Source organism: Plectropomus leopardus, chromosome 4, assembly GCF_026936395.1.
Source record: "Plectropomus leopardus strain MGB_pleo_1.0 chromosome 4, ASM2693639v1, whole genome shotgun sequence".
NCBI lineage: Eukaryota > Metazoa > Chordata > Actinopteri > Perciformes > Serranidae > Plectropomus > Plectropomus leopardus.
In genome coordinates, this window is record NC_142179.1 from 32653223 (window position 1) to 32680352 (window position 27130).

The 27130-nt window shown below is 38.5% G+C and overlaps 1 protein-coding gene across 1 annotated transcript; it reads left to right on the forward strand.

Annotated features, from left to right (window-relative positions):
* Positions 1-644: 644 nt before the first annotated feature.
* cds2 (CDP-diacylglycerol synthase (phosphatidate cytidylyltransferase) 2) lies at positions 645-26248 on the forward strand. Its single transcript, XM_042487683.2, has 13 exons — positions 645-873; positions 9864-10006; positions 10937-11033; positions 12095-12192; positions 12653-12792; positions 14614-14672; positions 16708-16790; positions 17067-17154; positions 17411-17479; positions 18903-19055; positions 19993-20112; positions 20276-20379; positions 24742-26248. Exons 1-13 carry the CDS (start codon positions 802-804, stop codon positions 24875-24877), a joined length of 1362 nt encoding a protein of 453 aa, XP_042343617.1. The 5' UTR covers positions 645-801; the 3' UTR covers positions 24878-26248.
* The last annotated feature ends 882 nt before the right edge of the window (positions 26249-27130 follow it).

A 27130-nucleotide genomic window follows, 5' to 3' on the forward strand; every position in this document is an offset into this window, starting at 1 on the left:
ACAACAGGGTCTAAATGCTGTAAAAGACAGTGTTCAACAGTCCCCCATTACTCTCTGTCCAGTCATTTATTTTCAACATCTAATGGTGGACACTTTATCCAGTTAAGAGCCTTCATGCAGCCATGTTCAAAGTGATGTGTTTCTGCTAATTTTATACTTTTTGGGGGTTTTCACCCATACTTATATATACTTATACTCATACTTATATAAAGTATCCTATAACTTATTATATTATATAACTTAAAATGTATTATATAAAGCACCTGTATAAACAATCTATGGCTCAGACAGACTGTTTCAGACAGAGATGCTGCAGCAGAGGACAGTGTTTTTTTGAACATTAAAACATGTATTAATGATCAAATATGATCCTGGAAATGAGCATAGTAGGGCCTTTCTGGGATAATCCCCAGTTAATTAGTTAACTAGAATATTGTATTATTGCTTTTCTATTTCTCTTAGCAAAAAGTAGAGATTTGGTCAGTGGATGTCTATTTGTGATTGTGGTGCCGAATTTATGTGTATTTTTTTTGTTTTAATTTCAACCAAAATTGATTTTACATATAATACAGTCATCGATTTCGATAAAGCTGTCAACGTGGCCTTTATTTTGAAAACCGGAAGTTATGTCATCTTCAATTCCTGAGGACTTGACGTCGATGGGGCTTCTCCTCCAGTGAAAAGTGTTGCTGTGCAAAATCTAGCGACAAGCATAGCAGGAGACCTGTCAGCCCAAATAACGAGTCAGTGTCTCGGAGACACAGGACCTTCGCTGTCGTCGTCAGGCTACAGTCTGCTAAAATGACAGAGCTAAGGCACCGTGGAGCCAAAGACACCGACCCAGCGTTACAGCAGCAGCCGTCAGAGGACAAGGTAACGGAAACCACAGCTCACTCAGGCCGTTTGGAAACGATGCTAACGCTAGTTAGCAAGCTAGCTGTTTTATAATCCTAATGTAATATCCCTTGGCTCGTGTAGCGAGTGGAAAAGTCGTGTCAAACTCGACTAATGTTGACGTTGGTTTTCTCCTGGGCAATGTCGCTTACATAGTCAAACAAGAAATGCTATTTAGAAGCTCCTAAAGGCCATTGAATGCGTTTTACAAATTATCCGCCAAACTACTCAAATTTTGGACTTGATTGGCTGATGCTACTTACGGTCTTCCTGTGTGTGCGTTCGTCGTGAAAACAACAACTAAATGCTGAAGTTAAAATCGTGTCAAAATGAATTCTGCTGTCTTTATCAGCTTTGTGACGATATGAAGAATGGCTGTCCTACATAAGAAAAAAAAAAACTGAAGTTACATTTGTACCTAGGTTTTTATTTACTGCCAAGCACGGCACAGTAAATTGAAAACTATTCGATTGATGTTTTGTAAAACGTTATGCAGCTAGCCACAGATCACAGCTCAGGTCATTGAAAAAGCCTCAAGCGAGGCGCCTCCTTTAACAACTGGGGAAGACTCTCTTTACTCTCAGCCGTGTTATTCCAAGCAGCGTTAGCTATGAGCTAAAGTCAACTGTATGCTGTAGCTTGTTTACTGCACGACTGTAAAACGGCATCCCTGACAATGTAACGCAAAAACATTAGCTTAGCTGGTCTGACTGCTACAACAATAATAACCACTGCTTCGGGTATCCTGCTGTCGAGCAATATAATTACTGTCGTCTTTTATTCAAAGTGAATGGAAAATAAACGCATCATCTGTTTTCTAAACATCGACGTCGAAGTTGCTTTCCAGTGAATAGTCGGAGCCTTAAAGGGGCGTGGTGATGGATGTGGGGATCTATCTAGGACGAGAGGACATGATTACAGATAATTGAGAAGCTGCTAAAAACAGATGGGAACGTAGCCGAGCCATTAGCCACATCCTTGTAACAAACCACTGAGGGCATGAAAGGAAAATGGTCCTTTAAAGGTGAAGCCCACTCGGCCCACAAAGTGCTCTGAGTTTTTCTTTTTGTGTTATTTATTATTGTGTGTCTTTCAGGCTTTTTAGATGAGCCCAGTACTTTTAGAAGCTGCCTTTATGGTATTAATATGGAGTGCTTGTCAGGTTATAAAATCCGTAAGTGCCGTTGTATGGGGTACTTATCCATAGTCAGGATAATGCATTGATTCCTATGGCTGGAAAATGGCATTTTAGGAATTGTTTTTTTTCTGACGTGGTGCTGTAAAATCTCAAAACAATATGTACTATGTATTTTTTGTGAAATAATTTCATACGTTCCTCCTCCTAAACTTGTCATGATGGGAATCCAAGCAGCAAAATCTCACATGTGGAGTGAGAAATGAAAGGTTCAGAAATGCCAGATATTAACCACTTCTGTTGGTAAACCAAATATATACCTCTTAAGATAATATAATCAGTCCACTGCCCTCCATGTGGTCCACTCTTAAAAGGGTTGTGTAATCAACATCTGGAGTAGATAATCTCACTCTTTCACTGGACAAAAAACACATTTTTTTATATTACAATAAATACTTAGGCAATAGAAAATTGTCCTTAGTCAATTTTGGTAAGTAGAAATTTGTTTTTAAACTTAATTCCAGGTGGTATCAAAAACGTCTTTAAAAGTCTTGAATCTACCTTGTTAACTGCAGGAACCCTGTAGATGTCATGTTCCCATTTTGGAGAGGCAGGCTGAAATCTGACACAGAGGCTAAGCAATGTACTGCTGTGATAGGGGTCAGCAGTAAAATGTATTTTAACCACCGAAAACAGTCCCACCAAAAATAATATCTATTTAAAGAAGTATTTTACCAACATAAATAAGGATCTCTCATAAAACTAAGTTGTCTCTGTGGAAGAAAGATGCAGATAGTTTTGAAATTGGTGCTACATGAGCAGAGAAAACAGAGAAAAAGGACACTTTTATTCAAGTGGGAGAAAACCTACAAGTACAAAGATGTAAATTATGTAATTTCGAGGAGTTTTGCTTGGATGGGGGGTATCTAGGCACCGGTAAGACGGGGAGAAGTCTCCTATAGTTCATCTACACATATTACCCGCATTGTTTGGATACAAAGCTGGTTGAAAATCAGCAAAGTATCCCTTTAGGTGTGTGCCGTAGTGAGTGTTATCATGAAGCCACTAGTTTCTCATCTGTGCTCTTGTCAAAGCCACCAAACTCCAGTAAAACCTCCCCAGTAATTTTAGCTCGCTAAACATGGCAGCTGCTGGTCTTTTGCTGCTTTGATCAGATCATTAGTTTGTGTTATTGTGTGACTTTGGTAAATCCGAACAAACCCTTATAAATGCCAGTAAGCCAAAACAAACTAACTAATGGAGGCAGCAGTCAACCAGCAGCTTCTGTAATCAGCAAAGTTAAATCACTGTTTTTCTCAGTGGAGTCTGGCTTTGAAGAGAGCGATATAGCAGCTTCACTTTACCGTGGAAATCACTGTCTGACATTCAGATAAAGCAGTTAAAATACTCTCAACAAAGCATACACTTAAACTGATATGTATTTTTGATATTTGTACTGATTGATACATATGACTAGTTGTATTTGTAAATAGTTTCTAAATGCAACTATTGGTATCTGAACCTTTCATATGTAGACTAATCTGAAGGAGTTTTTACAAGTAGAGTTACTTTATTACTAATGTAAAACAGAATCAACAGAATCTGGCCATCTTAATCCTATCCTAAAGTTAACATCCCGACAAATAAAGAATACCACATTAGCTTAATATAGACCCACCTTTCCAACTAGGACAATTATTTGACTAAAACTAGGAAATATTTAGTGTTGTGAAAGCTGGGCAAAATGCAAGTGCAGGTGTGAAAACCATCATAATCGTGTGTCGCAAGTGTCCTAAGTGGATATGGAAATTTAGGCAAATAGTTATTTGTCATGGGCTTTAGGAGAAGGGTGACTACAATATAAAAGTTTATCACTGCAGGACCTAAAACTGCTCTGGTGGATCCCCGTCCAGCCACATTAGCGATCAAAAAGGTTAAATCTATTCTGGCCCTGCTGTGAACTTTTTATCGGGATACGCTTTAGAAGATGAACTTTATCTGACATTATCAAGGCACTTTTTGCATAAAGAGGAGTAGAGATAAATTTAGTTCACAAAGGTATGAATGAGTCACTTGACTTGAATTCCTCAGAATTCATCTTCAACACCATTTCTGGATATCTGTGTGGTGCACCATCTGATTGTGTACTTTTCTAATTTTAGACATTGTGTGTTCTTTCAGGCGATGTCTGGAAGTCTCTTTCTAGGTGACCATCTAAACATACGTGTGGTCTTTAGCCATTCAAAACATTTTCAAACAGCTGCTCTAAAATATTTGTGCCTCATGAGTTGAAGACATGACAGCTGAGAAGATGAATCACAAACCACCTCTTTTCCTCTTTGCTTTATTTCCGATGTATCCACACTTCTCTGCTAAGATGTCTAAAAGCTCTGAAATCCCAGAAAAGATCACCTTGGTAGATTGTTGTGCTCATCCTTTCATAGCTTGGAGGTCTTGATTGTTCTTTGAATTGGAGATAAACAAAACGGAAACACTCAGTGTTGATGCTGGTCTACCAGAAAGCATGGAAGGGGAGGAGTGTTAATGTGAAGTGAGCGCCTATTTTTAACTCGAGCATCTGACTGACGGATATTGTCTCCATAGGAACCAACAGACAGAGAATGGGGCTGCATGTGTTCAGTTGGCGGTTTGAACTATTGACATTGCATACTATTTTTGGGAGAGTTTTGTATAATTTGAAGGAAAGTCAATGGAATTGTTCAAATTAAAAGGTTTTTTTTAGATTTGGTTTCTTATAGATGAGTTCTAGTGAGGGAATCAGTGTTTTGCTTAGAGACATTGGAACAAAGGTGGACACATACTGAGTTGCAGCTGATAAAATCTGATCCTCAGCCTTAACATTGAATCTCAGTAATGAGCTAACTGAATCAGTATGGCAGGGTTAAAGTATTAATGCCATGAAAAAAATGTGCTTTCCATTATAATGAGGAACATTACTTTTTTATTGTGGTCTTTCTCATGTTATTACAACATATTTTCCACGTAACATAGTTTTTCATTAATATGTTGAGAGATATGTTTTTTAACATTCAGAAAATAGTCTTGTTTTAACTTGCACAGGATCTTTTTAAAGCATTAATTATTTTTTCTTTATAACCACAAAGTGAGAGAATATGCTGCCATATGAGTACATAATTAGTAATTATAGTAGTAGTAGTAATTATTAATTACTACTATTACTATAATTACTAATTACTAAATACTCTCCAGCAAATGCACAGTTACATTTAATGTACCTTACACAAGTATAACGTGCTAGGATTTGCGGGAGGATGCAGATTTTTTTTCCTTGTGGATTTGACTGGTTCACCTGTTAATGCAGATTATGTAGCTCTTTGAAGGAACTGGACAGAAAGACTGCGGCATCATACTGTAAAACAGAATTATAGGTGCAGATTTTCATTAGGTAGTTTTTTCATTTTTCATTTCATTGTGCCTTCATATTGTGAAAGTCTTTGACAGGGTTCCCATACAAAGTCTCAAATGCATTAGACTAAATAATCTTGAAATAAAGCCTTATGTGGTATTAAAATGTTGTAAATCAATCAAAAAGTCTTAAAAATGTTTAAGACTGTAGCTGTAGCACTCATCCTGTATCTTGGATGATAGAGGGAGGTGCAAATTCAACAAAACTGGCTTTTTTACCAAGATTTTGCAATTTTGCAATGCCGAAGAGACCTGGTGTACTTCATGCAAAGAGTTTTTCAAACATGGCACGATAGGAATCGAGGCAGTTAAGTCCCACATGCAGAGTAAAAAAACTCATAATCAACAAGAAAACACATCAAAAAATGCCAAGTATTTCCCCAGAAACTGCAAAATGGTCCCTAAAGCTAAGTAATTCATGTTGGTTTTTGTGGTTTTTCCTCAGTTTTGGTTATTGTAAAAGTGGTCTTAATTTTAAGGCTTAGTGGCATTATAAAGTCTGAAAAAGCCCTAAATCTAACATTGTGTAAGTTGTAGAAACCCTGCTTGGGAGACCAGTGAATGACAAAAGAATTGCATTCAAGATATAAGTGTACTCATTCTTGTTTTATGATTTTGTTATTGCATAGATTTACATACTCATTTGACAAAATTATGAGGTGGTTAATCCTACATTGTCATAGTCTTTCATACCTTTTAGCCCATTTAAGAAAGGGAACTTAAGTCCTAAGAAAGTAGATGCTGGCAGGAATATTCCCGCCAAGCCTTTGCTGTATGTTTGCTGTCAGCATTGTAAAGACAATGTGTGGAAAGTGGCTTGCTGTTAAGGCAAAAAGCACAAAGGTTTATTATTAATATAGAAAATATCTAACTGTAGTAGCGTCTAATCTCAGTGGGTACACAAAACAGCAAGTCGACTATCTGCTGTGTGTTAGGTGAGAACTCCAAGCCTAATTTGGTCACATGCAGCAGAGAGGTCTGTGGGGGGGTGAGAAGTGAAAGACTGACTGACTAACCTGAAGAAACCTTTCGGTTTTTATTAGACGAGTTGTAACTGTGTGTGACTGTGTGTAGCTGTGTGTCACTGCCACCGTCTGATGACATCCATCCTTTGATTTGTTGTTACCATGGAGAGGCAGGGATCAGTGTGTCTTGAACAGGCCTCCCCCGGTGAACAGATGGTTCTGGGAAATCAACAATATGGATGGAAATGAATTGGCGCAGTGTGAGCCGCCCACACATACCCCTGCACTGGCAGTCCTGCTGCTGTTTGCTTAATACTGTATGTCCACTCTGATATAATAACGCTGCTGCTCTTTGTTCAGCAACATATCCATATTTTTGGAGTACATATCCATTCAAACAGAACACAGAATATATATGTATTGTGAATTAAGTGGTAGGTAGGATGTGGATTAATACTTTAAAGGCATCATACATCTATGACCCACCTCCGTAGGTGTTTTCTAGGGATGCAAGATATTAGTTTTTTTTCCGATATGCAACAACTCATTTGACAGATAACTGATACCTATATCAATATATCCACTTTTTTTCAGTATTTATTTTGAAGCCAATATCTGCCGATGCCGAAGTGCTGATACGTGCGTGACATCTCCCTAATTAAGTCCTTATCTTCAAAATAAAGTGAAACATTCTGATGAAAGATAAATGGAATAAGGCAGACACCTTGTTTTAAAAGGGGTTAGGCTGCAAACATTAAAACGTCGGCTAGCTATAGGTAGTTTTCATCCAAGAGTTAGCGTTTATTAGCGTAGCTGCAGCAATACAATCTGCTTTTGTTTACTTTTGTGTGAAATTAAAGGCTTATTGATTCAAAAATACTTCTGATCTTAAATGGTAACAAATCTGCCACTGTTACTGTAAACATCTTGGGTGAGCTTTTTCAGAATGGAAAGCTGGACAGACGTAGCAACCGTAGCCAAAGAAGACCGAGCTTTTGAATGGTCATTTGATATCTCACTCCCTTCAGTTTTTGTTGTGCCTGTCAGAAAGGAGCAACTTAGACCTTTGTCACTCTTATAAGGTTTATAGAGTTTGGTGACCTCAAAAAACCCAGCTGCGTTCCCAGCGTCAACCTGAGCAGAGGTGCAATCAGCCAGAGCTGAAAAAGCCCGTTTGGCTTAAAATTCTGACCGATCTGCTTCCATATGAAGCCATCTTGTAAGGAAAAGCAGTTCAGTTTGTTATAATTGTTTGCATTAGTGCTGTTAGCAGGCAAATTTATTTATTTATTTTTTTTTATTTATTACCATTTAAGATACTTTTGGATACAATCCATTATTATAGTTAGTAATTATTAGTATTAGTAATATAAGTGTAAGAAAATTATATTTCAAATAGTAATATATTATCCTGTTTTTATTTATGTTGTTATTACTTTATACTGTTTCAACATTTAAAGCTAGGGTAGGAAGAAATTTGGAAAAAAGGCAGAATTTGAAAATACATCTTCCCCCTGTTGCTCTCCCACCAGACAACTACTGGCAAATGCATGTGCTTCATACAGTAATCCACTGTTTCCTACATATTGATTATTTATTATAGTTCATTGTTCAGCTGCATTCAGCCCCTCCTCCTCCCCCTGCTCTCTCCCTCTCTCTCTCTCTCTCGCCAATCGGCCTGCACAAACCCCCCAGCACTGAGTGATGGACTCACGACTACAGAATCAGGCTTTCACAAGGCAGACAGGCATTACGCATATCTACGTTTATGGAACAGCCAATAGGAACCATCTTTCTGAACTGACATGTGATTGGCCAAAGTCTCCTGTTACAGGCTAGATTTTCTAAAGCCTGACAACAGAGTCAAGAAGAGGCACAGAGGCCTATTCTTCTCTCTAAATACATTAAATTACAATATGCTCAAAGTTTTTCGGGGGATTTTCTGCGCAATGATGCTAAAATGAAAGTGCCTACCTCAGCTTTAATGGATTCATAGAGAGTTGCATTTAGGCTGTCTTGATTTATGAAAAACTGATCATCACAGCCTGATTGTATTCCAAGAAAATATTGATTCAAGTTCTTTGATAAAATGCCTTTAGTGTAAGATTACTGCTCACATAGCGTAGCACTGATAAACTGATGTGTTCTAGATGACTAACTTTTTTGAACTTTGCATTTAATTGTTTGGAGCCTGGTTGGCTGCTCCTTCCTTCTACTTCCTTCTGCATTTATTCTCATCTCTGCTTTTCTACTGACACTGTTTGACTCAATGATGTCATTAAAAATTACTGTGTCCAGCTGAGGAAGTCAGATGACAGTTTGCTCCAAGTGAAGTTAAGCGCAACAATGGAAAACATATTTTTAGGATATTTCTCAGCCACTGCAGCTGACTGCAATTAAGTATCGGGGAACATGGTGTATGATGTGCTGTAAAGGGCAAATTTAAAAAAAGCGAGCCATCTAACCTAGTTACAATAACGTGATTTACTTTGAGGCCATCCCTGTAGCCATCACCATGTCCAGAGTATTTACTCATAGACTGTTTACACCATGACATACATAATTAGCTCCATTAACATTTCTTTAACTCCACGGGCCATGTGTTACTTGAAGTACTGTGAATACAGTCATGTGTCATATTGTTGTATAGTTGCAAGAAGATAAAAACATTTGAGGCACAATTTATAAAATGGAACTTATGAATTAGGGCTGTAACGACTCACAAAATTTACAGTTTGGTTTGATACAGTACAGTGGTGTCATTGTTCAGTTACGTTTTTAATACAGCCACAAAAAAATAGAAATGCAAGATAAATTTCCTTATTTTATAAATAGTTCACATTTTATGTTAATTTAATCTATTAAAACTAATGTCATAAATTATGTTTTTTGTTTTTACTTTCAACAGTAGAGCTATTTGATTTTGTTTTTTAATGCCCTTTTTATGTTTTTTATGTCTTTAGTAACATAAAAACAGATACTGATATAGTTTATATGGAGCCCAAAGATTAAGGTGGTTATTTATTATGAAACATTTAGATTAGCTCATTATCTGGAGAAAGCATGGGCTATGAGAACACAAGATCTTTGTCAAGATAAACTGTAGATTTGTTAAATATGTCAAAGTTATTTTTCACTGTAAATTCATTTTTTTTGCAAGAATGTTGGTCATACATTATTTATTTTATGTACCTACTTTTTTGTTTTGTGCCGATATCTGTAAATGTTGAAGATGACAAAAGCTTTGAATTGTGATGGTGTCTTGTGATCCCGTGTGCAATGGGCACAGAAATAAAAACTAAATAACTAACTAACTATACCCAAGTTTTGATGATTTTATGGGTGCACCAGATGTGTTATTGATACAGCAACATATCTTCGCCAAATATCAGGGTCTTATTCCTCCTCTGTCTGTTTGCCAGGGTTCAGACAGCGAGCTGAAGGTGGAAAAAGATGGGGCATCAGATGGCGAGTCCAAGGTTGACTCAGGGGTCCCAGAGGTGCCCGTCCCTCCTGATGACACCCCGGAGGTTTTAAACAAGGCCCTGTCTGGACTCTCCTCAAGGTATGATCATCGTTAAAGAGAAAAACCATGTTGCTGAGAATTATGATCCTAACAGTATTTGACACTATGAGTGTGAAGCAGGGCTTTGAGCATGCCCTGTAAGGACCATAAAAATAGTTCTGGAAGTTTGACATCTTTTATCTAAGTGACAACTCTGTATTCTGAGTTGTTCTTAGTCACTCCATTGTTTTATTAATAGAGCTACAGACCCTTGTTTTTCCTGGACTTTACAGATTTGCTACATATGTGGAGGTGTGATTCAGTCAAAGGAATCCCTCCTCACACTGAGGAGCAGAGCAGCAGATGTGAACCATTGAACTTGTGTTCCGGGCAGAAACGTTATTAATATCAAACAAGGGATGTCCCTGTATGAGACACAGCTACATTACTGTTTTAACACAAAATAATATGGATCCCAAAAGGGACCTATTTTGCGTTTCTGTATTTTGTGTCTTATACGTAGTGTCACAGTGAAGGATGTTCATATTAAACATGGCCAATGTTTCAAAAAATTTTATAAAAATACAAAAAATACAGGTGTTCCAGCACAGGCAGTATAAGGAAAATCTTTTTTCAAGTATGAACCTTAACTATAAGTATGAGCCCTAGAGTGAGCATGATGGGTCCTCTTTAGCAGTCATCACACATATAAAGGATAGTAAATCAAGGTGTCTTGAAGGACGTTTTCAAACACTGAAATTATCCTTGAGGTATTCTGTCATGCAATTTTAACGCACACCTGCCACTTCCAATTACCACATCTGTGCCCACTGTCTCACACAAGACAGCTCACACAAATAATAACTTTTTCATTTTTAGTCTTCTGCTATTAAATTAAATAACCAAAACATTATTTTGATTAACCTGCTCCAGTTTTTAAAGGACTTTTGAATAGCAACTGTAAAATAAAAGTATGTGTGTGTCCTTCAGATGGAAGAACTGGTGGGTACGAGGCATCCTCACACTAGCCATGATCTCCTTCTTCTTCTTCATCATCTACCTGGGCCCCATGGTGCTTATGATGATTGTGAGTACAAACAGCACTGATGGTAGTTTTTGAGCTTTTGAGAAAATGTATTGCTTCAGGGGAGTGAAACGCCAGCAGGAATTACCTCCAAGAGTAATGAAAAAGAGGTGTCACAATGAATTAATGATTTAGCTGTTGGAAAAAAGGGGCAAAATCTCTTTGAAATTCATCAGAAGAAGGCAATGAGCAACTTGAGAAGGAATTACTCAAAAATCATCAAGAAATAAAGGAAATTCCATTTTTTACAAGAAAAAACAGGAAAGTTAAATAAACAAAGAAATGACCTGAAAATACTTATAATTATGATATATAATACATATAATAATGCTGTAAAAATATTTTTCGATATCTAATTATAATAATTATAAATATAGTTCTCTGGACATTTCTCCCAAGCTTTTTAAAAAATAATTAAAAAAAAAAAAGTATTTTACTAATTTCTTGTAGTTTGCAGGACATTTCTTGTCAGTTTGCTCATTGCCTTTTTTCCTTCATGTTTTTGAAAGAGTTCAAAGCTATTTACTGTGGGTTTAATGGTTTAATTACCTGTGAAAGGCATATGCATGAAGCACACAAAAAGTGACATCGATCCAGGTTTTATGGAGTTAAAGTGTGACATAAAAACCTGTAATGAGCCGTGACCTCATACATTCATCATATATTTATTTGTGTATTTAGAATACGTGCACAGTTCATTTTCTCAATGAGTTGTGCAGAGCATTCAGGTTCATACAGCAATTTCTATCTGCAGCAAGTTCAATTGAACTTTACCACACAAATGAAAAGCGCAATCACTCATGTTAATGGGATCCATCCTCTTTAATAGAAAGCAGGGTTGCTCCTCCGGTCATCTGGGAATTCTCTGAAAATAGGCCTGTCAGCCATTTTGTGTCACTAGGACACCAGGACTAGGACATATTCTCTCTCTCTCTCTCTCACACACACACACACACACACACACACACACACACACACACACACACACACACACACACACACACACACACAGAGTTCTGATGCTCCAGTAGGTTGGTCCCGTGTGACAGTGTTTCCCTGTGCAGGTCCTCTGTGTTCAGATCAAGTGCTTCCAAGAAATCATCACCATCGGCTATAGTGTTTACCACTCCTACCACCTGCCCTGGTTCAGGACGTTGAGCTGGTGAGGGTGAACACACACAACCACCCACAATATCACACATTTTTTAGGTGTTGTGAACACAGCAAATATCCTTGCTTGCTTATTTCTTATTGTTTTGTCTCATGTTTTATTTTGTTGCAGACTGCCTGAGGTTTGTTTTCTGACCTGATTAAATTTGGGGTAGATTCTAGATTATTAAGGCAATCAGCAAAAAAAAAAGCGAAACATTGTGAATCCTCAGTGCTGTGATTTTAGCAGTAGTAGTGTATGGTGTAGTGTGATAGATAGCAGAGTCCTTTCACTATGCCTGAGCTGGAAAAATCTGATGAAAAATCAAAATTAGTTCCATGTGGCATCCAAAGTTTATTCATGTTGCCTCGCTGGTTTTTCTGCAGGCATACTGAATGCAGAGTCTGGTTAGCTGCTGTCATAATTTAAAGGCGTGAGTTGTGTACATTTGCTCCACCCCTCCGCTCCACAGGTACTTCCTGCTGTGTGTGAACTACTTCTTCTATGGTGAGACTGTGACAGACTACTTCTTCACACTGGTGCAAAGGGAGGAGCCGCTTCGCATCCTCAGCAAATACCACCGCTTCATCTCCTTTGCCCTCTACCTCACAGGTACAAACACCGAGAACCCAACTGAAAATAAAGCCTGCAATAATGTCTGTACTCATGTCTGCGTGTGGGAGGGATCTTCTTAACTTGAATCACTTACTGCAGGCACTTTCACAGTCATCTGATTTTGTACATTTGTCGCATCATCATGCCAGTGAGCTAGATGGAATTTATTAATTGGTGTCATGTAGTATTGGCTCATGTCATGTCTATTATGCAGCAACCACATTTTGTTTGTGTGAAGGGTATTCAACTGTGCCGGCTAAGCAGAGAGAAAAGTCACATGTGGGGTACCACAAAGCAGTAGCACTTCAAACACTATTACCAAACTCTGGCCACACAGGTTTTCTCATACATACTGGGCTTGGTGATGTGGAGAAAATCAAATATCACAATATTTTTGACCCAGATACCTCTTATCAATATTATACGGATACTATTTAGAGCCAATATTTGGTTTGTCAATTCTGGGCTACTGTAGAGACACTGTAGAGACAGGGCTGTGAAGATAAGATGGCATCAGGAATTCTCAGGCTTGTTTCAGCAGATTACAGTGAGTATATTGCGCATGCGCAAAGTACTACAGTTTTTGCCCTTATTCCAAAAAAGACAATATTCCTATTAGGCTGTTTACTTGCCTGATGAAAAAGAGTTTTCCAAGAACCATCCTGTTTACATGCAGCCCTTTCTTCCACATTTTCTGACCAATGGCAGACTTTTTGGACTCTTTCTTTCCTTCCTTCACCTTCTTGAAAAGGAGGTGCTGCGATATTTGCACATATCCAAGTCTTTCATTAAGTTTAAAAGTAGGTGTGTTTCTCCTTACGACCAGAAAATGGGGGAATTTCGTTTGCATGCATATCTACACCAGCCAACACATATTCCAATTTGCTTGTATGCCTGCCCAAATAATTTTTCTAAAACCTGAATAATACCAGCATATCCCACATGCTAATCAGACAATGCAAAATTACAAAAATGACCTAATTTTGCATATTGAAACGGAATGTTGTTTACATGACCCACATCAAATTCAGAATTCTGTCTTATTCTGAATAATAGGGGAATACTTATGTGCATGTAACTGTTATTAAGGCTTTCCAAAAAGAAAACATGAATAAATGTCAAATCAAAAACTGCTCATCGATGAAAATCTGTAAAACTTTATGGTCTTGTTCTGTGTACATTAATAGGTTAAATACCTCCAAAGTTATTTCGGGCACCATGCAAACTGGAAATGTCCCACTTCCTGTGCTGCAGGTTGTCAGTTAGTAATTCAGTCTACTGTAGCTGCTGGCTGATGCCAAACAGGATGTGGTGAGGAAGGAAGCCCCATGACTGCTTCTGCCTCTTGCCTACTACATTCAAGGTGAAACTGAATAGCCGAGCTTTCTCACATCTCACACTCTTCGAGCAGAGAAGCTTTAAAGATAACGGTCTTATACCTCAAAGTGCTAGAAGATGCTCAGATTTTTACTGCTTTGTCATATGCTGACGATGTTGTGTCTGACTGAGACCGTAAATGTCAGTGTAAAACTTAAAAGCTACCGGCTTCCTAGAGTCTACAGCATTAAAATCACTTTTGTCTCAAACATTTTCTGCTTTCCAACATCCTCCCCTCACCTCATTCTGTATAAAAACAGCTCCAGCTATCCTCACCTACTCACTACACGTTAACGCCTGGCTTTGTCTGAAATAGGTTAAGCTAAATTTAGCTGAGTTTGACCAAAGGTGGCCACGACTCTTACATAATTAATTTCCCTCTTGTAGATGCGATTATGTCCCTATTAAGTATTTCACACAGTGTTTATCATGTTGTTGCAGGTTTCTGCATGTTTGTGCTGAGTCTGGTGAAGAAGCACTACCGCCTTCAGTTCTACATGGTGAGTGGCCTACAGCCTCAAGGCTACTGGGTTATTGATGAGGCTCGTTAAAATACGGGCCCTGAAGAGGACGGAGAAGTGGGCTGGGGATTGCTCTAATAGAAATGTCAATTGTGTTCTGTCGGTTGTGTTGACCAGAAAACGAATCAGCAAAACTGTTGCTTGGTGACTCAAAAGGCATCTAACACAAAATCCAGAACCACTCAGTCTATGCTACATAGTAATCCCATGTTGTGGTTATGAAGCACATCCACACAGAAAGAAAGAGCTTTTATTTACTTACTGAAAGACAACTTTTGCTCTTGTGTCAGTAGACTTAACTAAAATATTTATCCTTGGAGGGTTTACAGAGTACCTGCAGTTTTACAGCTACACATTAACAAACATTTCCAAATGTCAGTTTAGGATGTCCACAATCTTTTGTTGTCTGTCTGTGAGGAATGCAGCTAGCTCTTAAAGAAGTACTTCACCCCCCAAATGGCCATTTTTTTTTTACCAATCAATCACCCCATGTTACATTAAATTTGTGAAGTAAACTTTGTTCTGCTTGCATGCCTCAAATAATGAGAACAGTTTTGATGAAATGGAAGTAAAAGGAATATGCATTTAACAACAGGAAAACTATATCAAAACATCCATTTACAAACTCTTAATGCCCTGAACACACTGCATGCACAAGCAGCGCCTGATGGCATCCTCGACGAACTGCCACTGCTTGCAAGCTTGTGGTGTTCACTCGGACAGCGTTGTTCCTGCAGCACTGTCAGCAGAATACCATATTTCCACATTTAAAAGCACAAATTGCACTCATTAATGAGGCCATGGAGGCCCTGCAAAGATTTCACATAAGAAGCCTTTAAAACTAAAGGGATGTGTTGACATAAACAGGAAAGGCTAAGTGAAATAGATACATTTGTATTTCCTCATGTCTGTGACAGATGAAGACGTTGAAACTGTATCAAAAGACCATTTTCACTGTTTATTTTTGGTAAAAGCCGTGCAAGTCACGTGGTAAAAATCAGTGAGACTCCGTTTATCTGGATGTGTCGTAGCTGAGGCGCGCCTGAGCAGGGATGCTCATGCCGGCAGTGTGGCTGCTCTAACCTGTGCTGAAATAAAAGCCAGAACAACAGGTTCTGTGATGCACACAAGCTGTTCACACAGGTAGTGTGGCACGAGCGTAACACAACTCGTGCACTATAATCCAAGTCTCATAACCTGACTCCATTGACAAAAACAGCAATTTTTACCCCACTGAACACAGGAGCTGCTGGCCCAATTGGTAGTTTTTTTTATTGTTATTTTGTGACGGTTCTGAATCCAAGCTAACCCTTTAAAACACCAAAGTCACACAATAACACAGTTAGAATAACTGATCGAGGCAGCGATAGACCAACAGCAACTGTGTTGAGCAAGGTAACATTGCTGTTTTTGTCAGTGCAGTTTGGCTTTGAAGAGTGCATACGTTTCTTTTTTAGTTTAGTTCCCTGTCTGAAAGGGCTGTTTGTTTGGAAAGTACAGAGCATACGACTGTAATAATGAGACTTGGATTAAACTACACGATTGTGTGAAAGTTTGTGAAAAGATGTTTTGATATAGTTTTACTGTTATTAAATGTGGCCCCTCTTTACTGAAATTCAACAAGAAGTTTTTGAATCCTTTGTTCACCGGAGACATAAAATAATATATCAACATAACACAGGGAAAGTGACTGATATACAAATGGTCATCTGAGGGATGAGGCGTTCCTTTAATGTCGAGGAGGGGACGCATCCTCTCCTCATTTTTCCAGTTACATTGCGGATTTAATTAAGCTATTATCTTGTCATGTTGCAGCTAAAACCCATCTCTTTAATATATAACTGTTCCCTGTTATATCCAGAAAATGTTTTGACTATATATCCAGCCTGTTAGAAAATATTTAGAATGTCATCTCCCAGTCTCAATCATAAATTGCAATGGTTTAATACTGGGAACATTTATGGTAATGCTGGTGTAAACATACTTGGTTAATCTTGTTGTACTGTCTCCACAGTTTGGTTGGACCCATGTGACTCTCTTGATTGTGGTGACTCAGTCTCACCTTATCATTCACAACCTGTTTGAGGGAATGATCTGGTGAGTAAACAGTCTTTTATCTTCTTTATACACAATATATTCCAGCAGCAAAGTGGACTCTTCTCTCTGATGCTTACACCAGAAGTAAAATCTAATCATGTTGAAATCCAGTTATGTTATTTCATGTTAATCTGAAGGCCTTGAGCAAGTACAGAGAATGAGCTTGTGAAATGCTTTACTTTTTCAATTTGCCTACCACACGTCCTGTTTCATAAAATATATTTTCACCCAGTCTCATGTACGAATCACACATGTAAACTCTTCTCGTCTGAACAGGTTCATTGTGCCAATTTCCTGTGTGATCTGTAATGACATCATGGCCTACATGTTTGGTTTCTTCTTCGGCCGCACCCCTCTCATCAAGGTTGGTTCTATCGCTGTTGTTCTTAGCTTTACAAACTGTTAATGCAGATGTCCTGACTGTTTTTCCAACAATTAATGTTTTTAGTAGATTAATACCCAATATTCGAAGATTATTCTCCTCTCAGGATTTAGTTGTAATGCCAGGGCAAGTCAAACATGATAAGCAATAAAGAGGTATTGACTTATGTTATGGACACATTAAGAGTCTTGTGTGTTACATTAACGTGGTATTTTCACCTTCACTGTGCCCTCTGCAGCTGTCACCGAAGAAGACATGGGAGGGATTCATCGGAGGATTGTTCTCCACCATTGTGTTTGGCATCATGGTAAGACAGGACTTATATCTCATGCCTTCATAGAGATTTCTACATTTTGTTTTGATCCCCACCATAGCTTTGACATTTTATTTTTCATTAAGAAAGAAAAATACAGTTGAAAAGTCAACCACATTAAGGCTGTTTACAAAGAAATGGTTCAAAGCAGTGCTTAATAAACTTTAGGCCTTGACATTCGACTACCTAATTTAAAAGTTAGATGGATATGTAGCCAGATTTCTTTAAATGTGTCTTGCTTGTTTACACTTCCACACCGTTTGGTGTGGACAAACACTCCAGCCACAGTTGCGCACATTATAATAAGCCATAAAAAATGCAACAGGTAGAGATTTAGGTTTGTGCTACCAATTAGTGCTAATGCACATTTCTCTATCTCCTGAGCTATTAACATGTTTACATTTTACTCAGGATCTCAGAAACCATTTTTTAGAAGTTGATGAGCATTGTGGCTGTTTCATTCTGGTGTGCAAGATATATAAATGAAGCATTTGTGTAGTATAATATAACTAAAATGCTATCACTTAAACTGTTCTACACTATATTAAGCTCTAAGCAGAGCCTTAGGCATTCTCATATAATCATATCATGTGTCATCGCCCCGATATCCTATGTTTTTCGGGTCTGTGAAAGCAGCAGATGGAGTTAAAGTATACTTTTAGACCCAGCTGGATGAACGATTAAGATTCAACTGTCAATGCGCCTGAAGCTCCAAGTACGCTATTAATACCCAAACGGTGTATATGCTGTATATTCCAATAGCACTCCTAATTAACAGTCCAGCTCTAAAAATGTAGTTGTGGCAAAGATGATTTAGTTATAGTGTCCTGCCACATATGTAAAAATGTGTAGGAAACCCTGCTCACTAGACATGTTTTCCCCAAAAATACAACATGCTCACGTTATTAGCAGAAGTCTTTGACATTTTACATTGCATAACTTAGCCTTGCGGCAAGCAACTTTTCCTCCACTCATATGAAGCCAGGAGCAATAGCAAGCAACATTTAACAGAGATACAAGGTATGACTCCATTAGAACTCACAACATTCACCGACAAACAGTTGTCTTTTACGAGACTTGTTTTGTGAAAAAAATTAAATAAAATACAAGCTTACGTTACTAGCATAAGCCTATGGCATCATTTTGCATTAATTAGCCTCACAGTTTGCGAAATTATCTCTACTCTTTTTGTTTGTGAAATAAAAGTAAATTTTGTTTTCACCGAAGGAAATGGTTTTCAGTTTTAAAAAATAAATGTGAGTTCTGTGTTGCCGTGACGTTTAGGTAAGGCTGTAGGTACGGCATTGATTCAACGCTGAAGGATAAACCCGGCTTTAATCTGTCTCTGTTGATTGAAATGAGTGCCAGCAGGCCAGTGATGCCACTGCAGAGTAACTGAAGCTTGCTCTCCTCCCAGCTCTCCTACGTGATGGCCGGCTACCGCTACTTTGTGTGCCCGGTGGAATTCAACAACGACTCCAACAGTTTCCAGGTGGACTGTGAGCCATCGGATCTTTTCCAGCTGCAGGACTACGCCCTGCCCAGCATCCTGGAGTCTGTCACTGGATGTGTAAGACTCACCTTCACTCCACCTGCTCTCTCCACCAGTTTCTTGGCTTCTGTTGCGTCTCTTTGCATTACAGCTCCACAAGTCACATTCAATCTAATGTGAATATGAGAGAATTAAATAACATTATTGGAGTAACCAGTATGTTGTGCCAATATGCCAAAATAGAGGAGGGATCCAAGATATTAAAAGTGCAATGTAAATTTTCTGCGTCCTTTCCAACATTTTGGAGTTGGACAATACATAGCTGATATAATACAGCACCTCTGCAAAGGTGTGGAAAAACATACATTAATATGTAATACTTTTTTATAGTTTCAGTTCCCATATGGAACAAATCCAGCTAAGTATTGCAGGAAAAAAGGAAAGGAATGGTAAAAGGGAAATTTGAGTAACACTTTATTAGTCTGTCCCTTGTTGGGTGAATGCTAACAATCAATTTCATAATTATTCCGCCCTAAAAGCACTCCAGCGTCCCCCCATCACGGACCACTTCGTCCCAATCTAGTATCGCATACAGAGGTTCCAAGATATGGACTTAATTTCCTCCTCACCTGGCTAAACGTTCTCTTTTATCATTTAAAAAATCTGTGAAAATATTCTACTACAACAATGGCCTCACGTGTGTTTTTTCTTTTTTTTTTCCATCTCTTCTTCCTTTTATTTACATAATTATTTCTGTTCTCATCTGTCTGCCCCTTCTTATTTATAATTTGATTGTAGCCTGTATATTAAAATATATATACTGATTGACAGTTTTGTAGGGAATCCCACTTGTCAAGCCCTTTGAGGGTTTTCTGGGTTTCCCCTGCATATCTCCTTTTCTTAAAATGTATGCCATTTTTGTTTTTAATCTGTGCTAAATAAGATCCAATCAAATGTAATCAAATGTTGATAATTGCCTCAATTTTGGTGTAACACCTCCTTCTTCTCTCCACAGACCACAGTGCGTCTCTATCCGTTCCAGATCCACAGCATTGCTCTCTCCTCCTTCGCCTCCATCGTGGGACCTTTCGGTGGCTTCTTTGCCAGTGGCTTCAAAAGAGCCTTCAAGATCAAGGTAAGGATGACAGACACCTGCACTGTCAGTCTGCTGACTGTTTATTTTATCCGTAATATTGACCCGCTCACGTCTGTCAAGTCAACTGAAGTCTGTCGACATCGCTCTATTTGCATCACGTTCAAAGGAGCCGTCCAAGCACACGTGTCCTCTGTCCTTTCAGGATTTTGCCAACACTATCCCGGGTCATGGTGGCATCATGGACAGATTCGACTGCCAGTACCTCATGGCCACATTTGTTAATGTCTACATTGCCAGCTTCATCAGGTAAACACACATCAACACAAAATGATGACACTTAATATGTTCGTATGTTAAAAATATTAATTAACAAGTTACAGTAGTCATACTGACAGAATTTAAGTCATAAGTTATGTAGGTAGACAAAAACTGCTTCCCATTTCTTGTTTTTGGCATTGAAATAACTGTCAGTGGCTGATCTTACCAGCTACCTTACTAGTTACCAATGTTAAATACCAGTGTTGAGTTTTTATCTCCAGCTGATGCATATGAAAATGAGATCCTTGCAGAGGGGTGTTATGTGCATTTCAATACTACCAGCATAAATTAGTGCTGTCTAATAATGCAGCTAAAGCTTATAGGTCAGAGGTATTTCAGAGTAGCTGGTTGAACTTAGTATAATAGTACTTCATGAAAAATGAAGTTTATACAATTAGGCAAGTTTTTTCTTCCATAATTCCTTTTGGATGCTTAGTGTTGTATAAAATACTTGGGAAAGCAACTGCACGGTCAGTTTAGTGCTTTATTGTTTCTATTTTCAAACTGTACGTTTCCCTTCTACAAGAGAAAAATCTGACTAACTAGTTGAACTAACTATAATGTGATCTCAGTCAACACATATCTGCATATGTATGCAGAATCTGTAGAAAACGGGGCAAGATTTTGGTATCAGAAGCATTGTGGTTTCTAGTCCAACAGAAGACACCTCGGAACAACGGTCATAATCTGTACTCTTGTTGACTTTTTCCACTGGGCCGCCGCTAGTCACCTAAAAGGGCGGGTCAATGGAGAAACCCACGTGACACAGATACAGGAAATAAATCTAAAGTGGGCTGCCTTGATTTCAGCCACTGTCTCTGGTAGTCAGTTTTCAAAAGCAAGAGACACGTTGTCCAAAATGCAATCTTGTAACCTATCTTTTAGATTTAGCTTTTTATTACCTCTTTATCTGCATTAATATACAGATACCTGTTTATAGAGATTTGCCAAAATGTTGTCTGGACCTATCTTGCTAATAGAAATGTAAACAGTTACTAGTACACGCAACACGAAGTCTTGGCTCGAACATGTGCTGCTATACCGAGACTCCTGAAATATTAGCTTTTACCCCCAGAGGCTACATCGTCGCCAGGCGACAGCTGATGGGCTCCTACATTCACTGAAATATGCTTGGGTCAAAATCCAGTAAGTACAAGGAGAAGAACTCAGCCGCTAATGTTAGCCTAAACTCCAGGGTTCCCATGGTCATGAAATTTCTGGAAAAATTTATGAAATTAGAAAAACTGTCTTTCAGGCCTGGAAGTTTTTTGGAATTATAACAGAAAATTTTGGAAAAGTTTTGAGTATACATCATTATAGGTATTGTTTAAAATATGTACATAAAAATCCCAAAACATGTCTAAAATTACACGAAATATGTTGTATTTAAAATCAAGTGCTGCACTGTGTAATAGTAGATTGGATCTTCGGTTATCTGTCTCCCAAAAAGGGGCCAGGCCTTGATGTTTTGCAAAGTGCCCGTTTTTGCCAGTTTGGTTGAAGCTTTTTGGTTGCGAGAATGTCTAATTTGTTAGTAAATATACCAAACGCTAGCAGTTTGCTTGTTTACAAATGGCTGGTAAGTGTTGGTGTTAATGTTTTTAGTCCTACCCCTCTTAACATATTTAAATAAAGTCATAGTGATGGAGTAAAATATTATATTTAAAAGGTAGATTTATTAGTCATTTTTTAAACATAGCTTAAAAAAGGGAATTAAGATTTGTGCTTGACCATATAAATGAAATGAATTAAATATTATGGAAAAGTTTTGAAAATGTATTGGTAAAAATGTGAAGGACTGTCTGCCTTGCAATGGGGAAAAACTACACATAAGATGCATTAGTTGTGGGTATTTCAGTAAGTAGTAATATAGTTGCTTTAACATTAGAGTAGACAAGCACACTGTTTAACTGCTTAACTCTCTCTTTACAAGCCTAGTTACTTTTGTGTATGTGTGTGTGTGTGATATATCCATCATATTATTATTACCTTTTATTTTTTATTTATTTACTTATGTATTATTAGTGAGCACAAAGTGTAGTACAAAAAAAAAATCAAGGGAGGACAGGTAATGCATACATGGGGGTAGATGGAGATGGGAAAACAGACAGGACAGGACGAAACAAGACCAACAAACATGTAAAGAAAATCAGGCATAATAGTATTCTTGCTGTACTTGACATGCAAACCGGTTTTTGGGTGTTTTTTGACAATCACTGTTCAAAAGAGGGATTTAGTAAAAAGTCTGATTTTAGATAGAAGATGTATGTTTGATTACTGGTCAGATGGTAATGTTTTACCATCCTCTAGCTTTGCTGCCCTTACTTTAATTGTATATCTATTTCTGTGTTAGTATATTAAGTGCAGCAAGGTCAAATGGAGTGTGTTTTTACATTAACATAACATTAAAAAAAAATACTACTAACCCGGTTACTTGTTACATTGGTGAGTTTGCCCTGGTGCCTGTGACAGTTACCAAAAAAAAGGGTGACACAAGATAATAAACACTTTACAACTGTCACTACCACTTGACAACTCAAATACTAATTTCTTCTCTGCTCTGATCTCCAGCAGCTGTCTGCTGTGTGCTCATCCACTGTCTCTTCCCCTTTCTGTCTCTTCCCCTCTCTGCCTTTGTCTTTCAACACACACTACGTACTCAGCTACCATTATTCCTCAGAACAGCTACACTATAACACTGTCCTCTACTTTGCTGTTGTCAGCCTGTCACTGTCACTACCACAGTGTAGGGCAGGGCAGCAGCAAATTAAGTTATGCTTCCTCTTTCATCAACAAAATACAAAACTCTATGTCTTCATCGCTCCAGAAGTGATCCGCTTTTGCTTTTGAAAAGTTTGCATTTCTGTTTCTTTACTTGGTTGGAGCCGCACCTGCTCAGGTAGTCTGCAGCACCCGGTAAGGTGCATTAATGCAACAGTACCACGGTTTCTTTCGGAGAACTCCAGCTAGCAGATTTGGGTTTCTCATAAAGAGATAAAGCTCTTATCAAGGTTTATAAAAAATGGAATATGATGTTTACATGCTTAAACAGGATGCTTTAAAAAAACTGATCATTAACAGTTTAATTATGTCCGTGCCCAGCTGCCACCAACATTGTTAAACGTTGATATTTGCACACTACATGCACTGACATACATAGAGTGTGGGCTCACACACCATAATTGCACATGTACTTCAGCACATGCACTTTGCCCCTGGACTACTGATTTGCACTTACTTGATAAATGTTATTTTAATTTTCTTTTACTGTGAATATTTATATGGTATTTTAGCACTTGACTAATCTTTTATTTGCACTATGTGCTTGGGGAGATGCTTCGCTGTTTTGTTGTCTTTATGCAGTGACAAAGGTTCTATTCTCTTCTATATTTGCTTGAATTAGGGTTGTGACATCAGGTGACCACATTTTAAAGTCAGAAAAAAGTCTAATGCCACATTTTGTTAGTTTACTTTTTGGGATGATGAGAGTAGACATGGCAGAGTTAGTCTTTTAAAAAGACTAAAACTTTGCCAATATGACAACATTTTGGATTTGGGTTAGAGGAAAGAGCTGTCCTGTCCTGTCTGGCTGCAGGCGCTGTTGCAAGATGAACTTTTTTTGGACGATGTGTTTTTAATTTATATTTGATGCACGCTTCGAAAGCACCGCAGTGGAAGAGGACCGGCTGAATCACGAAGTTGAAATGAGGAATTATTTTTACGAAAGCTTATTATTTCACTACAAAAACCTAAACACAGTGTCAGCTGGCTGGACGGAGATCGCCGGGAAGCTGAAAGCTTCTGCTAAGGTAAATGACCATTGCTTAAAAAACAAGCTAGACTAATGTTACTTGCCATCGGCTATATTGTATGTAATTTCCAGTTCACAATATAAAGTGCGTGTTTGCTGATTCAGAAAGCAAACGTTACAGAAGTAGGAAGATAGTAAGTCGGTTACTCACCCATCTTTTAAGTGTTTACGTCTCCAGTCTGAACTCGAGAGCACAGCTGATAGCCACATGGTTCGTTTACATTAAATGACAAAAGTGCACATTTAATGGATTTAGTATGGACACAGGGCTGTGGTGTTGGGCAGCGCTAAGTGATAGTTATACACTCACTTTCTGTTGGGACATGGTGTGTTGCACTCAGGATTGACAGCTGAATCATGTGGAACACCAAGTAAAATTCGGTAAACCGGTTTGGTCCAGGGTTTGGCTTGATATTTAAGGGGTTACTTCAAAATCCCGTTTATGAACGGGTTATTAATGTACATATTAATGCACTAATGGGGTCAAATTCCTTGTATGTGGACACGTAAGCTGATTCTGATGATCTTCCTCCTCTCAGGGGTCCCAACCCCAGCAAGGTGATCCAGCAGCTCTTGGCCCTGCGTGTCGATCAGCAGCTCCACATCTTCAACTCACTGAAGGCTCACCTGACAGAGAAGGGCCTGCTGCCAGCGCTGGAGGAGGCGGCTGCCTAGAGCCACCTGCACACACACCAACTCGCCCTGAGAGGGAGACCAGAGAGGAGGGCAGCACCTGAGGGCCCCTGTGCAGCCCTGGAGCTCTGGGAGACTGTGTAGGCCAAAACACATCAGAGAAAAAAAAACAACAAAAAACTCCAGCCTTGGGTCATTCCATTTCCATTTGGGTACGAGAGTCGAGTGTCTTTGTGTCCACACAGTCTGTGAATCATGTTTCTGAACACCAGTGTTTTCAGGTTGAGTTAGTGAATTACTGTACTGTTCCACATTTCCAATCTTGCCAACGTGTATCCACTCACACTGTTGAACAAAAAGTCGGTCAGCTGTACATTTCTACTTGTATACAGATTATTCCTATATATACCTATTAATGTGTGTTAATATTTTATTGTACATTTCTGTTCAGTTTTAATGCACTGCTCTCAACCCTGTTACTCACTGTATCGTTACCCAAGCTGCACCCTTTCCCCCAAATTTAAGTTTTAATTTTCTTTGTGGTGATCGTTTCTATTTATACATAGATGGTTTTTATATTTGGTATGTTCTATTATATCTTAATGTTGTGTCTGTTTTATTCAGACAGAATTCATTTTTGCCATCAGCCACGTGTGTGTGTGCGTGTGTGTGTGTCCTGTGTTTTTGCCGCCATTCATCATTTCAAAGGCTCTCTCGCTCAGCCAAATCACTGACATCATGTATTATCGAGCAGTAATAGCGGTTACCCTGAAGTGTTCGACAGGATCAGTGCATCCAGTCTGACAGTCCCACACTCTTGTTGGTTTAGTGCTGTGAGGAGCAGTTAGCGATGCTCTGTGCAAAATAGTGTCTTAGTACGAGTCAAAAGATATCTCTGAAGGCCAGTGCAACAGACACCAGCACTCATTTCAGTGTAATAGTCACAATCTCCCCTTCCCGTGGTTGCTATTTCATGGCCAAAGAAGAAAGAGGTGAAACAAGTCATTTTTTATTGTTTGGTTTAATTGACCTGTTACTTTTTACAACTTAAGAGCTGTTTAAGGTTTTTACACATGTTCTTTAAGGTGGAGGGAATGTTGCATTACGGCTTCTGTTTGTAACATTAGTGGAATTGGTCCGCACAAGTAGGACACGTTAATGGTTTCTACATTGCCAATATCTGCTTGTGTGTGTTGCAACCTCGCCATGTTCACAGCTTCAGAACAGAAAGCCAGAATATGAGACTATCGCTGGTTGACTGGACCTCTGTGTGTGACAGCAGTTGTGATTTTCTGCATCTCATGTTCAGGTTGTTTGCCAGTACAGTCAGCTGCCGTGTACGCAGTGATGTTTATACCACTGGCAAATGTTTGTTCAATTTGGTGGTAAAATATAAAAGCTGAGGATTCTCCAGTTTTGAGTTCATTTCTGTTTCTTTAAGCATTGTGAATTAATTCAGTCGTTTCCACTCATCACAAGAAGTGCTGATCAGCTTGTGAAATGAGTCATATTTTGTGGCAGTGGATGGAACTTTGGTAAATTCATGAAAATAGAAAATAACTGGGAGACTTGTAACAAAAAAACCTGCATTATGAAAAACATGAGACATTTAACAGTAAGGGATAGTCAGATAAAAAATGTGATCATGTTGCATTATGGGTAATGTATGATCAGGTCCTATACACATACTAGGGACTGGAAGTTAGGATACCTTTGAGTCTGATGCATCCATTTTCATGAATCTAGACACTAAATTACTGAGGTAGACCTTTAAAACTGCCATCGCAGTTGTTATTATTAGGTTCAATAAGTTTTTATTCTGAAAGTGAGTTACTTTACTTTAAGTCTGACTGAGCAACCTGATCCCAAAAAGAAATGCTGACATTGTACATTTCTGAAAATCACAGATATGTTATATTTACACATCATGTTGCAGATCTGTTGAAACTTTATGTTTTAACAGTGCTGTGATTAAAGCGTAGTTAGATGGCACAACCCACTTGGTTATGATTTAGAAAAAACAAAATCATGTTTTGGCTTGAAATACCTGCTTTTTTGGCATTATCGTGGCAGGAATTGCAGCTATGTCTCTGTGTTAAAAAAAAAAAAAAGCAGCTTTTTGCAGCACCGAAAAATGGCTGCTTTTGTGGCATGATCGTCTGTGGAAACACAGTGATGGGTCACTAAAAAATGCTCATGTTTAATGGCTAAAAAGTAGCTGAAAATGTAGTGATGACTCGCTAAAACAGTTTCGTTATTGGTCTTGAACAGTGGTCTGCAGCTTGGCAGGCATCT

Coding starts and splice junctions, on each gene's coding strand:
- cds2 (XM_042487683.2), top strand. CDS start 802: ATGACAGAGCTAAGGCACCGTGGAGCCAAAGACACCGACCCAGCGTTA. Junction 17,155..17,410: donor GCCGCACCCCTCTCATCAAG/GTTGGTTCTATC, acceptor TGCCCTCTGCAG/CTGTCACCGAAGAAGACATG. Junction 19,056..19,992: donor TGGAGTCTGTCACTGGATGT/GTAAGACTCACC, acceptor TTCTCTCCACAG/ACCACAGTGCGTCTCTATCC.